This window comes from Meleagris gallopavo, chromosome 30, assembly GCF_905368555.1.
Source record: "Meleagris gallopavo chromosome 30, MGAL_WU_HG_1.1, whole genome shotgun sequence".
Lineage (NCBI taxonomy): Eukaryota > Metazoa > Chordata > Aves > Galliformes > Phasianidae > Meleagris > Meleagris gallopavo.
Window position 1 is genome coordinate 4,771,988 of NC_139433.1, and position 14,035 is coordinate 4,786,022.

At 45.0% G+C, this 14,035-nt stretch overlaps 1 protein-coding gene and 1 long non-coding RNA gene across 12 annotated transcripts in view; one reads left to right on the plus strand and one right to left on the minus strand.

Moving 5' to 3' along the window:
* PTPRS (protein tyrosine phosphatase receptor type S) overlaps positions 1–7,940 on the plus strand; it is a 131,381-nt gene extending 123,441 nt beyond the window's left edge. For all 11 annotated transcript variants that reach the window (XM_085211579.1, XM_085211585.1, XM_085211581.1 and 8 more), the window contains 7 exons: positions 1,458–1,743; positions 2,180–2,358; positions 2,618–2,744; positions 2,827–2,952; positions 4,071–4,225; positions 4,947–5,082; positions 5,603–7,940. In XM_085211579.1, the coding sequence (XP_085067705.1) occupies positions 1,458–1,743; positions 2,180–2,358; positions 2,618–2,744; positions 2,827–2,952; positions 4,071–4,225; positions 4,947–5,082; positions 5,603–5,671 (1,078 nt within the window). In that variant the 3' untranslated portion in view covers positions 5,672–7,940. The remainder of the gene's footprint in view (positions 1–1,457; positions 1,744–2,179; positions 2,359–2,617; positions 2,745–2,826; positions 2,953–4,070; positions 4,226–4,946; positions 5,083–5,602) is intronic.
* On the minus strand, positions 635–12,828 carry LOC109363745 (uncharacterized). The gene is made up of 3 exons (XR_002109573.3): positions 10,709–12,828; positions 9,629–9,745; positions 635–8,485 (listed from the first exon to the last, which is right to left on the minus strand). It is a non-coding gene; the product is annotated as an uncharacterized LOC109363745 (long non-coding RNA).
* Positions 12,829–14,035: the final 1,207 nt, after the last annotated feature.

Consider the following 14,035-nt stretch of genomic DNA (forward strand, 5'->3'; position numbering starts at 1 on the left):
AGGGGTTGTTTCTTGTTACAGCAGGGAATGAGGAAGCTCAAGTGCAACCTCAGAAGCTGCTCTGCTTTGCTGAACAGGCAATTGGGAGGGAGAGGTGTCTGAGCTGTCAGAGGGATGGCTGACAGTGATTGAAAGACCTTTTTTTCTTTTTTTTTTTTCTTTTTTTTTTTTCTCGAATGCTGCAGCCGTTCTGATAATGACAAACTGATGGCCCCTCTGGGCAGGTAGCATTCCCTAATTCAATTTACAAGCCAAAGAGGAACACTTGCAGTCTCAACTTAAATAAATCCCTGCATTCCTTGGGAGGTTGCAGAGAAGCCTGCAGGTTACTCAGCACTGAGGAAAGGCATCTGAATTGTGCATACTGCTGGGGAAGCTAATCCTGCCTCTCCTAGAACGCTATTTAAACAGTCCTTGTAAGTGGGCAACTTATCACTAACCTTGCAGATGGCAATTACAGTGCACCTCTCAGAAAATGAATAGAGAGCTGTCAGCTCCCAGTGTGCAGGAACCAGCTCCCACATCGGCTGCTAAATTCTTGCCAAAGCTCCTGTCACCTGCTTGGTTCAGGTGTTAGGCAGTCTAATTAATGGAGATCAAGGGGGCTTTGTGGAAAAAAGGAGTGCACCGAACAGTAAAAGAAAACCCTTTATTAGCAGTGGAAGTGCATAGACCCTCAGAGCCCTGCTGATTCACAAATGCCATTACATGCAAGTTTGATGTTACCCCAGTGCACAAAAACATTTAGGAAATGAGGTGACGCATGTTACCCATTACAACATCAGTTGTTTCTCAGCTGCTGAAAGATTTGAGTGCTTAAATGTGCTTTTTAAGCCCTTAGATTGTGCTAGCCCTTTGTATTCAAGCCCCCTCCCTAGCACTGTCATAGTTATGTCTGCCAGGAGAGCTCTTGTCATGAAGATGTTACAGATGAAGAGGCATTAGAAGCAGGGCAGGTTGGCACGGAAAGGTAACGAGGTGCAGCTTTACAGCCCCTGTTCAGTACTGTATTTGCACAGACTTGGAGGAGGTGTAACTTCAGTATCATTACTAGCCTGCACTGTCCCAAATCCTCACAACAGAGTTTGTTGGTTTTTGTTGTTTTTTAACTGAAAACAATGAATTGGGGTGTGTTAGAACCAGCACAGCCGGCCGGTTTGATTAGGATGGTTCCCTTAACACAAGAGTCCACAGAACAGATGGACCAAAACATTTAGGTATGTTCTGGTTCCGTAAGAGTTCCTTTGCCTCAGTTCTTCAATAGCTGTGTTTACAAGGCTTCAGTTCCTTCCCATTCACTGAGTGTGTGCTGTGCGCCGTCTGCCTCGTATCCATTTCTACCCCATGATTACTGTGGTTTGTATCAGAGGAAGACTCCTCACTCATGGGTCTCTTTTTGGAATCTCTCTTCAGTGGGAGAATTCTCCACCACTCAGTTTTCTCCCCTTTACTTTCAGTGCGGGGGTTGGACGGACCGGCTGCTTCATTGTGATTGATGCCATGCTGGAGAGGATAAAACATGAGAAGACAGTGGACATTTATGGGCACGTCACCCTCATGCGGTCACAGCGGAACTACATGGTACAGACAGAAGACCAGTACAGCTTTATACACGATGCCTTGCTTGAGGCCGTTGCGTGCGGCAACACAGAAGTCCCAGCTAGGAATCTCTACACGTACATCCAGAAGCTGGCACAGATTGAAGTTGGAGAGCACGTGACAGGCATGGAGCTGGAGTTTAAGGTAAGGGCAGATGCTTGAACGAGGGCAGTAGTGACTGGGGAAAGTTCTGCATCCCTCATGGGAGCTTTTGTCCCCTTGGCACTCATGCAGCAGGCAGGGAACTTTTACAAGGTTGACAGAAACTCTTTGGTTCCATGTTAGAGAAGTAATTACGCTTTTGACTTCTGCCACTGCAATTCCCAGGGAGAATGAGCTGTTGCTGCAGGAGGCTTGTCATTTGGAACCTACACTGAATTTACTCCCTCCTTAGACTGGGTTTTTAAGTGTTTTGTTGGGGGAAAGGTGTCACGTTCCATCCTCCAGAAATGGAGGGCTGGCAAGGTGGAACAGAATGATGGAATGTGGAGGACAAGGTAGACAGACTGCCATGCGGCCCAGGCGAGCGTGGGGCAGTCAGGAATTGAGTAAATGGTTGTGACTCTGCTTTCGCCTTCAGCGCCTCGCCAACTCCAAAGCCCACACCTCCAGGTTCATCAGTGCCAATCTCCCATGCAACAAATTCAAGAATCGTCTTGTCAACATCATGCCATATGAGACAACGCGGGTCTGCCTTCAGCCCATCCGAGGAGTGGAGGGGTCAGACTACATCAATGCCAGCTTTATCGATGGCTACAGGTAAACAGCACCTTGCTGCCTCCCGTCACTGTCAGGGTGTGAACTTAGCAGACTGATTTTTCTGTGTGGTTCTGAGGATGCAGAAGGACTAAGGGATGGACTAGGTCATACCACTGGTCCTCTGTTGTTCTGTCACTTATTTAAGTAGCCTGCAGCTTGCCCTAGCACTTCTATTTTCCTGTTTTTCAGCCTTTGTATGTGTGCTGCAAAAGTTTTGTTCAAGTCTTGATCCATGACTCAGATTTGTGCTCTATTTCAGACAACAGAAGGCATACATTGCCACTCAAGGGCCCCTGGCAGAGACCACTGAAGATTTCTGGCGGATGCTATGGGAGAACAACTCCACTATTGTTGTGATGTTGACTAAGCTTCGCGAGATGGGGCGGGTGGGTGTGCTCTAAAGGAGAAAGTAAGAGGGAGAAGCATGCAGCACTAGGGCTAACAGAGATATTTCTTTTCCCCTGACAGGAAAAGTGCCATCAGTACTGGCCAGCAGAGCGTTCTGCTCGGTACCAGTACTTTGTAGTAGATCCCATGGCTGAATACAACATGCCTCAGTACATCCTACGAGAATTCAAGGTCACTGATGCCAGGGTAAGTGCTGCACAACGTGCAGTCTGCGCTTGTAAGGGTAACAGTAAGAAAGGGGTAGGCTGGGGTGGTTCAAACATGTGCAGGAGGAGACTGGAGTTGGGGATAGTATGGTTAGGTTGAAGTTGGACTTGATGATCTTGAAGATCTTTTCTAACCTGAACAATTCTGTGATTCTGTATGGCTTACAGAAAGCAAAGCAGTTTGGCTTGGCCCCATAAGACTGAGGTGTAAATGCTTCTGGGCTTATCATCAGTGGAGGAGAGATTAGTTGTAATGAGAGACACAACACCCAGCCACAGATAAATTGTAATTAAAAAAATTGAATGTAGTTTTCTAACCACTGCTCACTAATCACAGTAGTCAGTCACTGTCAGAAATACACCAGGTTTGTGTTTTCACTTTCAGCTTATTTGAAACAAAAGCAGAAAATACTGTCTCTTCAAACAGCTAATAACAACACGGGCTTGCAAAGGATATTCTTTGCCATACAGAAAATGTATGCTTCTCTCCTGGATTCAAGAGGAGCTACCATTACAACATTCAAAGGGCACATTCACTCAATTTTATATTCAATGTCATATTTCTCTTCCGAGGGAACATTTCAGAGCCTTCTGAGACTTGTTTAGCAAACGTAACCCTCGCTCTCAAAGCAGCTTCCTCTGCTATTGAGGTTGTCAGAATTGTAGAACCTGATAATTCTATTTGCAAGGTTGAGAAGGAGGATGCTTTGTCAGTTGTGGTAGAACAAGATTTATCTTCCTGTCAGCTGTAATTCTGACACTGTGGCAACTCTTCCTGAAGATTGATAGAGAGGCCATCACCTCACCTTGAATGTTCCTTTGCTGAAGACTCCATCTGTGCAGTCTTTGCAGTGGTCGGAGCATTTAGGACACCTGCCAGGAGTATAGATCTGCACTGACAAGCCAACTCCAAAAATGTCAAGTGCAAGATGAGCAGCTTCATCATTATATATTAATTCCAACACTAAGTTGGTTTGACTTTTTGTGTCCCCTAATGAACTACCAGCAAAACATGTAAGGCGCATGGGGGGAAGGTTGCCTTTCGTATTTCATAACACAAATACAGCATGTTTTACCTGTTGTTGTTTTTTTCCCCAGGACGGTCAGTCAAGAACTGTTCGTCAGTTCCAGTTCACTGACTGGCCAGAACAAGGAGTGCCAAAATCAGGGGAAGGTTTTATCGATTTCATTGGACAGGTACATAAGACCAAGGAACAGTTTGGCCAGGATGGCCCCATCTCTGTGCACTGCAGGTAGGCATGTATGAATAGAAACACATAATTAATCTGAGGATGCAAAAGAGCAGAAGGATCTAAAATGCTACAGATTTCTCCCTCCTTTCCCCCTCCATCTTTGCAGGCAGATTTTTGGGGTGGCCAAAGATTTTACTTTGGCCAACCCTTCAGAGCTGGGCAGCACTCACAAGGGTTTTCTGACCAGGTGAGAGGGATGAAATGCTGATGCTCTGCAGGACAGGGGAATCAGTGTTAACCAATATTTCATTGCAGAAAAAATTTAGGTATTTTATTTCCAGTATTAGCCCGTATCTAACACTGCTAGTCTGGTTTACTGATAGCAAGAATTACACTTTCTTCCCCATGGGCAAAAGAAAAGTATTTAATCCAAAAAGCCTAATGTTACATACTAATAATAATTTTCATACTGAATGCTGTTTACCGCTACCCAAAGCTGCTGCTGCTGTTTTATTTCTGTCAGTCTCTCAAACACTTTGATGCTGTTCTCTTGGAGGACTGACTGAGGCTTTCCACTTCTAATATGTTTATGTTCATAAGGCATAGCCTCACCACCCTTAGATACCCTACCATAACCTCAGCATTTGCAATCCTCCCCCAACAGGGGCTTGAAACCAAGTGGTCTTTAGGGTTCCTTCCAACCCCAGCCATTCAATGACACAGGAACATGTAAATATGTTACAACGTGATTGAACATATCATTTTGTTTTTTTCCTCTCAGTGCTGGGGTGGGCAGGACTGGAGTGTTTATCACACTGAGTATCGTCCTGGAAAGAATGCGTTATGAGGGTGTTGTAGATATTTTCCAGACAGTGAAGATGCTGCGAACACAACGACCTGCTATGGTGCAAACAGAGGTAAGGTGGAATGGCAAACCCTTCCTCTGTCTCAGCTTAATGGACCTTTGCAGAACAATTCCTCAGCTGAGGGGCGGAGGCTTTTTGTTTTTCTAATCACATGCAAACATTTAACTGAAGAGTAAGCAAGTCCAGGCTGTACTCCTGGCTTTACATATACTAAGTTTAAAAAAATAGTCAACAATAGGCTTTATTTTATAAAATTTCCTGAAGATTTCATCCCAGTCTGCCAGCTTTGATTCTCATCTCATCCTGCTTCTGAAGTAAGGGGCATTTACCTGCCCTTAATCACAGCCCACTTTGGCTGCAGGGACAGGAGGGTTGGTGACAGGATGGCTGCTATGTATGAGATGCACAAGCAATAAAGGGATTTCCCTTCCCTGAAGTTCACCACTCTTCGAGAATAAACACGTCTGCGTGTGGTTGCTCACCAGGTACATGCCAGCTGCTAAGCAGGGCAGGTATCCTGAATTCTTTTAATCTCTGAAACTGAAGCACTGCTTCTCTTTTTCATTTGCAGGATGAATACCAGTTCTGTTACCAGGCAGCTTTGGAATATCTGGGAAGTTTCGATCACTATGCAACATAAAAAGCCATCTGTTGTGCAGACTCTGTCAACCACTTAAGTCCTGGAAGGCCTCTTTTGACCCAGGAGGAGCGCTTGAACTTACAAAACTGAATCAGAAGAAGTACCTTTTCATCCAGACAATGCGTTGGGGAGCAGGGGGAAGGATTGAAAGGAACACCCCTTCAGGAACTCCATGTTGTAGCCTGGACCGTGAAGAGGCAGCTCAGGAGGTTGCTGATGGACTGCTTTAAGTGGTGAACTGCTCTTGTTACCTCAAGTGGTGTTCGCTGTGGAGGATGTATGGACATCATCAAAGAGATCCAAAAGCTAAAACACACCTTGCAAAATGTTACCGCTGGAGAAGGGAAGGAAACCGACTTTGGTTACATCATTAGAGTTCAGTTTATTTACTAATATAGTTGGCAGTCTTTAAAGGAAGTCACTTGCAGAATTGAAGGTGTACTGTAAACGTTAAGGAACTAAATCTCAACACTTAGGCAAATGTAGGGTCAGGAGTTCTTTTAGCTGGAGTCTTAATAACCTCAGTATCAACAGTGGGATAATTCTGGGCTTACAGGCACCTTGCAAACAGCATTCACTGTGTGCCCCTGCCATGCGAGAGGTTTTATAGCTCACGCTTTGAATACTTACTTAGAACATTCCTCATTTCTTCTAATTCCAAAATTTATTTTTTAGGGTATTTAAAATTAGAGAGAAAGAGAGAGAGGAAAACCCAGACCTGGCCGTGGCACAGCCCCCTCCCCTTGACACAGGTACACAGGCGGAGGTGGCAGCTCTGCTGGGCAGCGTTCACTTCCCTTTTCAGCACATCCAGCTCCAGGGAGGCACTGAGCAGGCAGTGGTGGGACACCCACGACAGAAAGGCAGCCCCTTTCCCATTCTCTTTGCACATTCACACAATCCCACTTCTGCTGCAAGCAGCTGTGCCACCCCACCAGTTCCTGCCACAGAAGGCCAGAAGCATCTCTCTGAAAGGAGCCAGAGAAGCACCCTTAGGACACTTACTTCCTATAGCCAACTGCTTCTTGCTGCCAAACCTTCACCTCTGGATGCAGTGGTTCTCCAGGAGCAATGCAGAGATTGCCTCAGGACTTTCTCCGTACCACTTCACACCAAGCCCATGGGCACAGCTACGAACAAGCCCTAGCTGTATAAATAACTGGGAAAGATCAAGTAAGATGCATTCAATGGCATATACTGTGAGTGGCTTTCTTTAAAGTATCGATGTAACTGTAACAAGTGACATTACTTTTTTTTTAAATAGTGTATTTTTTCCTTTTTTTTAAGACAAAGAATATCAGTCAATGAATTTAAAAGAAAAAAAAAAATCGCTTATTTGTTCATATTATGTTCAAAGACAGTCTATTTTTTCACTGTAGAAATGTTACGTGTAATGGCTGTGATATATAAAAATGCAGTGCAAATTGCTACTTCTACATATTGCTTTTCTACCATTTAAAAGGTTTAACTTGCTCATGTAAGAACAAAATGTCCTTTCTGGATTATTTTTTTGTTTGTTTTGTTTAAAATCTCAGACATATCACGTCTTCAGAAGCGTGTGAGATCAGCAGGCAGGCCCAGACCTGGTGGCAGTGCCAACCTCCTCCCCTTCAGCTGTGGCCCTGCTGCTCCATCCTACCAGGGCCAGGGGTGAACTGGGAGATTAAAAAAAAATGCCAGTGTCTTAGGACTGAAGACAAAAATAAAGCAGCTTCAGAGCCACAGCCCACATGGGCAAGCACACAGCTTTTAAACATCAGCAGTGTAATGGAGCTAAGAGCCTAACTCTGTCCATGCACTGGTGTGAAGATATGGTATGTGTAACAGGGGTACAGGACAAGGAATTTCCTTGCAGACATGCACAGAGGACAGCATGTGTTGGAAAAGATGCACTGCCCAGGACGCTGCTTGCCTGTGGCTTTTTTATTTTTCTAGAAGGGGTAATTATTGCCATCCAGTGCTACCCAGAAAACCCCACAACAATCCATTTCCCGCCTTTAACTGAAAAAAAAAAAAGAAAAGGAAAGAACAAAAGGCTTCTTCGAGATTTTACTTCTTATTTGTGTGAAAGTTGCCCAAATTTCTAAGTACATTGCAGCAAAATCTTACTGGAAGAGTTGGGGTGGGGTGGGGGAAGGTTTTTTTTCTTTGTATGAGAGCAAAGTGCTGTTGCTTTCACACTGTTATTTCAAACTGAAACATTAAGTGGTTTTCATACCACAGTGTATGTAGATATATTGACTTTGTATTAAAGGAAGATTGTCTGAAATGCTGACTGCTGTTTGTTGTTAGGAGCAGGCAATGAATGAAGCAGTTGCTCTGTGTAATGCAGCACCTGCAAAACCCTTTTTTGCTGGCATATACAGACAGGTACCAGGTTGCTCTTCCTTTGCTGTGTGTGAGTTCTTTCTAAAAGCAGACCACTGTTACAAGCCAAATATGCAGTTGGAAAGAAACAACCTCATTTGGAGAGCATTTAGCAAAATAGCTGCAGCGACACAGCATACGCGTACCATCAGTTTGGGTATCATCATAGAATGGTTTGGAGTGGAAGGGACCTTTAGGGTAGCCCATTTCCAGCCCCTGCTATGGGCAGGGACACCTCCCACCAGACCAGGCCAGTATTTTTCAGGGAAGAATCACACTTACTTTCTCAAAGCTGAAGGTCATAGTGGAAGCATGTGGATGAGGCAGATGGAGGTTTCCCTCATTACTGCCAGAGGTTCCCATGTCTGCAGTGAGGGGAATAGTCAAGGAAGAGGAAGTAGGACACAGCTCCTCCACCATCATGGTCAGTGACCACGCTTCCATTACCTGCAACAGTGGCACAGCAACACTGAAGCACGGAGCTTAGATACATGTGCGATTTTAACATGAGCCACTCAAAACTCTAAGTCCATCTGAGCCAGATGCACAGCTATGAACCAAACCACGGTCCTGTCCCAGGTCTCCCTGACATCACAGTGCACTCAGTCCAGCCTGAGCACTGTACTTCTTCCATGTTAAGACAGACAGACAGGTGCTAAGCAGGAAAGCACCGCTGAGAGATGGAAGCAGTGGACTGATGAGTGTTTCTGCATCAGGTTTCCCCACTCTTGCCTTTATAGATGTGCTGTGCCAGCACCAGTCCTCCCTACCAGAGCAGCAGCAGTAGCATTTTGGCACCCACTTAAAGGGAAAAGAAAATAAATAAATAAATAAATAAATAACAGAACTGTGGGAGCTGTGAATTCAGGGAATTACATCACCTTCAGAATGCTGTTACTCCACATGATGAAACTGGTAAAGATTCAAACAGCATCAAAGTGATAGCACAGGAAGAAGGAGAGGGAAAATAATTATCTCCCTGTTTATAATCACATCTTGTGTACATGGCTATCTGCAGGTGGTTACATGAATAGTAAAGATTTTTTTATTTTATTTTTTAAATTCAATCCCTGGGACTCAAGGATCATTTAAAGCACTGAACTCTACAGTTCCGTTTAAATCTGCAATACTACACAGCACAGTTACCTTTCATAAGCCTTGCCTCAATCTGTGTGTTGGCTTTGAATACCTCTTGTTCTACCATTGAAAAAAAGAAAGGAAAAACTGATTTTCCTTTTGAGCACTTTTCATCAGCCTCCGTACCTCTGACGTGCGCCTACCTCGTCTCCTGCACTCTCAGCAATGCCATTTTCATCTCTGTGATACTGAATGTTCCCTACTCTCCAGTCTCTTCAGTTTTGTTCTGCCCTTTCTTTGAGCTGTGCCACTATCCCCTATGTTGAGCTGCAAACCCCTCACTGAACAGAACTAAATGCCACATGGAGCATAGGGAATGAGTGACAAAGAGAATCAGAACAGCAGCTGAGAACTAAGTAAGTAAATCTCCTCCCTCCCTTGAGATGAAAAAAAATACAGTGGGAGGGCAGATAGAGAAGCAAATCCAAAGTAAAATCTCAGAATGAGACTTACAAGAGTCAGGCTTACAGAAGCTGCAGCAGTCCAGTAATGCTGACTGCAGCAGTGCTGACAGCCCACAGTCCTTCAGCAGCTCCTCTTCTGGCAGATCAAGACACAAGCGTTATTTTGCTAGGAAGAAGAAAAGAATTCCATTAAGGTCTTTGCTTTCTGATTTCCATTACATCAGTCCTTGCAAAACAAAACGCAGCAGAAGAAACTCGTGTGTGACTAAGCATAAATCATCACAGGTTGCAGGATGCCACGGTACAGCTCCACGGAGCCCAGCCATGCTGCGAGGAGCACATGAAGTGGGGCCTCTTGTCCTCACAGGGCTCTGCATTCAGGCAGTGCCAGTCTGAGACCTGGCACGCAGTCAGTTGGCTTAATTAAAGCCTACGTGACAGCCCACGAATGCCCATTTTCAGCCAGGCAGTTCCTTGTTTCTGATTGATTCATAGATCCTTTTTTAAAGTCTCCCTCTTCTTTTTCTTTAACATAAGTGCTGACAGGTGGCTTTGACAGCACGTTTATTAGTTGTGCTGGTACATGCTGGAAGAAATAAATCATTGCAGGTTGTATTTTTACAGAAAAGTACTGTCAGCAAGGTTCTAGGTCTGCACTGTTACTGCTGCAAAGGGCATCCTTCTCTCCTTCTCCCCCCCTCCCATCCCTCCCAAGTCCTCATTTGCACCACACCGGGCAATACCACCTCGTGCATCGCATCAAGCTTCATCTGCAGGGGCCGGACTGGCAAATCACTGTGGGACTGATTTGCAAAAGCCCCTCTGCCTCTGCACAACCCTAAACCAAGAGCCCCCTTGGTCCCCTGCAGCACAACAAAGACTTTAAAATAGATGTAACCATAATTTACATTCCAGAGGAAAACGAAAAGCCTTTCTTGGTTTACAGAATTACCCAAGAGGCAAACCAGTTCCCAGGCCAGGAGAAATTCTTCATTTTGCAATACACTTTAATTATGCCAAGAGAAGCAGTAACAGAATGAGAAATCAATTCCTTCTCCTAAATAAGATGGTTGCAAATTCCAAGTCGGTAACTGAGCAGATGTAGAATTGAAATGGAAAAAGTAAATACCCAAGCAGGTGCTGCGAAAATTGTCTTATCATCTCAACAAGTTCATCCACTGGGAAAGGGATATGTGGAGACTGTTCCCAAATCTCCTGATAAGAAAACCAGACCAAATTCAATCACTTTTATTACAGTGACACAGCCGGCATCCAAACGAACACGCTTCCCCTCCCGCCTCCACAGCTGCACAGAGCCTCTCCCATAAAGCAGAGCAGCCCCTCGGCCTGCAGAGTCCATTGCACTCCAGTGAAGAGGCAGCTCTCTGCAAATCCACCACCGTGGGACCTGCGGCCATCCTACTGCCACCAGCATGCCAACAGCACACACCTGGCACCTTGACCTCTGGGGACTCCAAAGACCGCCGCTGAGAGGTGGAGGTTCTGCTCCTCAGGGCACTGAGCACAGCACTGGGCGCTGCTCTCAGACACAGGGTTTGGGTGGTGCTGTGCGGAGCCAGAGGTTGGACTCAGTGACCCTCATGGGTCCTTCCCAACTCTGTGATCCCTCAGAGCAGAAGGGGCTTCAATGTTCTCCAGGGTGGGCAGAGTAGATGGCACCGGGCTGTGCTCAGTAGCAACAGGTCCTTCTTCAACAGACTGACTGCACACCCAGGTGCACCAGGCTGGCCACACATACTTGAAACAAGGTGATTGCTTTGAACCTCCCCCAACACACAGCTGTGTCTGGTATTTGCACTCTCACACTGCTTGCAGCAAGAGCAGATTGTTGTTTCAAAACCAGGAAGGTAACTGAAGTTTGAACAATAGCGAAGCATTTCCATTTAACAACAGTGCTCCTTCTACAGCCATTTAATGTATTCATCCCAGTCCACATTTAATCTGCCTACTTTTCTATTCTGTCTAATTATCTGCCCATCCACCTATACACTGGAGCAGTAACTCTGAATCCCTTTGCAATTTGCACAAAGACCAAGCCCCAGCCTTGCTATCTCATCACGCCTTTATCTCTTAAAAGTCAGACATGTATGATTCCCTTCCAGTCATTAAAGAGACAGATTCCTGATTAACAGAGCTGGGCCCTCCATCCATCTGTGTGCATACACAGTGATGCATACACACAAGCACACATGTACTTGCAGATGGCAATCCTAGATTAATAGGTTACACAAGGATTTTATCCGAGGCTTACTGAGGATAATAAACCCTCTAAAAAAAACGTACACAAATGATTAGAAAAATGTCTTCAAACACATAACATTCTGTCTGAGCTGCATGTAAGGTGTTGTTCAGGAAATTGCTGAACATTACTCAGATACCATCTCTGCCAGACCCTCCTCTCATCTCTTTCTGACTGGAAAAAGCAAGGACACCCCAGCAGAACAACCGCTGGCTCCGTGCTGAGGATCTACATTTCCAGGGTTCACCACTTCCAAAGTGGGGGGGAAGGGGGCATTTCTGCCAAGCTACAAAGGGAGCTTTCTGAATAAAACTTGACTATGATTTTCAAACTCCATTTACAATGGCACAATTACACCAACATGCCTCAACAAAGCCAGGTTCTCAGAACACCCCTGTGCTTCTGCATCAGAGAATCATTAAAGCTGGCAAAGACCTCTAACATTATCAAGTACAACCATCATGCCTCTGCCTGGGGTGTGATTCATGGGGTTAGGCAATCGATGAGAAATTCCTTGTACCAGAGAAAGACCTCTAGCAGAACTTCCATGTTTCCACACAGAAAGCAGAGCATCTGCCCCAATCCCCGCACTGGCACTCAAGCAAAGTCTCTGTAGCAGCCATGCAAAGCAGGGTCTGAACACAGAATCTTCTCAGTTGCAAGGGACCTAAAGGCCATCTGGTCCAACTCCCCTGCAATGAACAGGGACACCCACAGCTCCATCAGGTCCTCAGGGTCCTGCCCAGCCTGACCCAGGGATGGGACACCCACATCTCTCGACAACCTGTACCAATGTTTCATCAACCTTAGTCCTTATATCCAACCTAAAATCTCCTCTCTTTTAGTTTGAAACCATTTCCCCTTGCCCTATCCCAACAGACCTTGCTGAAGAGTTGTATAATCAATGAATATAAAGATGTTATAATTATGAAATAAACAAGAGAGTTTGGCAAAGCAGATTATAATAACAAAAAGAGAGTAAATAGAATGCTTACCTGCATCCTGGGCTCACTGCAAAACTCCAGAGCAGCAACCTCCAGAAGAGATCCTTTCCCACCGGTGGTCAGCTCTTCCGTGGGTCCAGGAGGGGCACAGCCAGGCTCCTCTCCTTCCAGTATCACAGCTGAATTGCCTTCACCTGTGCTCCCGTGGCTGAGTCACTGCTCACCTCAGGTGGTCAATCAGAGGTTCAGGCCGTGATTCAGCAGTTCCCATACCAGAGTCCATTCCCTTCTTTCTTACAGCCCCAAGGTCTGACACTTTCATCTTTTTTTTTCCAGCTAATAAGGATAGTTTAGCATTACTCTTAGGGAGCAGCAAAGGTCTACAGGTCTCATTAATCTCACCTGGATGTTTGTTGCACAGGTGAAACCTCTCGTGCAGAAGCACACTGAGCACTTGCTTTGTTTCCTCAGAAGATCAGGCAGAAACAAACCAACTGTAGGTCTCAACAGCATCGCAGATCGGTATCACTCCATAGTGTTGCCTGCAAACACTATCACTTCTCAGGATACAGTGGGAAATGTTTTTGTGTTGACCTCAGGTGTCTGATCCATCTCCTGCTGCCACCCCATTGCATCCCACAATCTCCAGGGCTGTGTTTTATGATCTCACCTCTTGCCTGCCTGACAGTTAATAGGACTTTTTTTAGGTTGAATCCTAAAATGATTTCAAAATGAATTACAATACCACCAGGAAAAGCAGATTTAAAATGCTGCATCATTTTTTATCTAAATAATGTTTAAATTTTAAAAGAGAGGGAAAAAACCTAATTACATCTCTGTGTGGAAGACCATAAATCACATAATTACAATGGGAACCTCTGCATCTTTCCAACAGACTAAAAGCAGTCTATGGAGTTCTTATCTCATTACAGTTTAATTAAGAACTATGTTTGAGAATCTTCTTTTTAATTATCACGAAGACCAGATGACTTCTAATCTTTTTCCTTTTTTTTCTTTTCCCCACCCAAAATGAGGGAGAGTGCAGACTGAAACAGGCTCTAATGAATTTACAATTTGCTCTTTGGGGAACTTTAATAAAATTACTCCACACAGAAGATTAACACTGATGTAGTGAACTTCCAAAGAGAACATTTGGTTCCTTTCAATTAGCATCACGTAACTGCCAGGAGTTGGGAAGGGGATGCTGAAGTGGCACCTTTTGGGATGAGGAGAGGAGAGGGCAGGGTGTTCT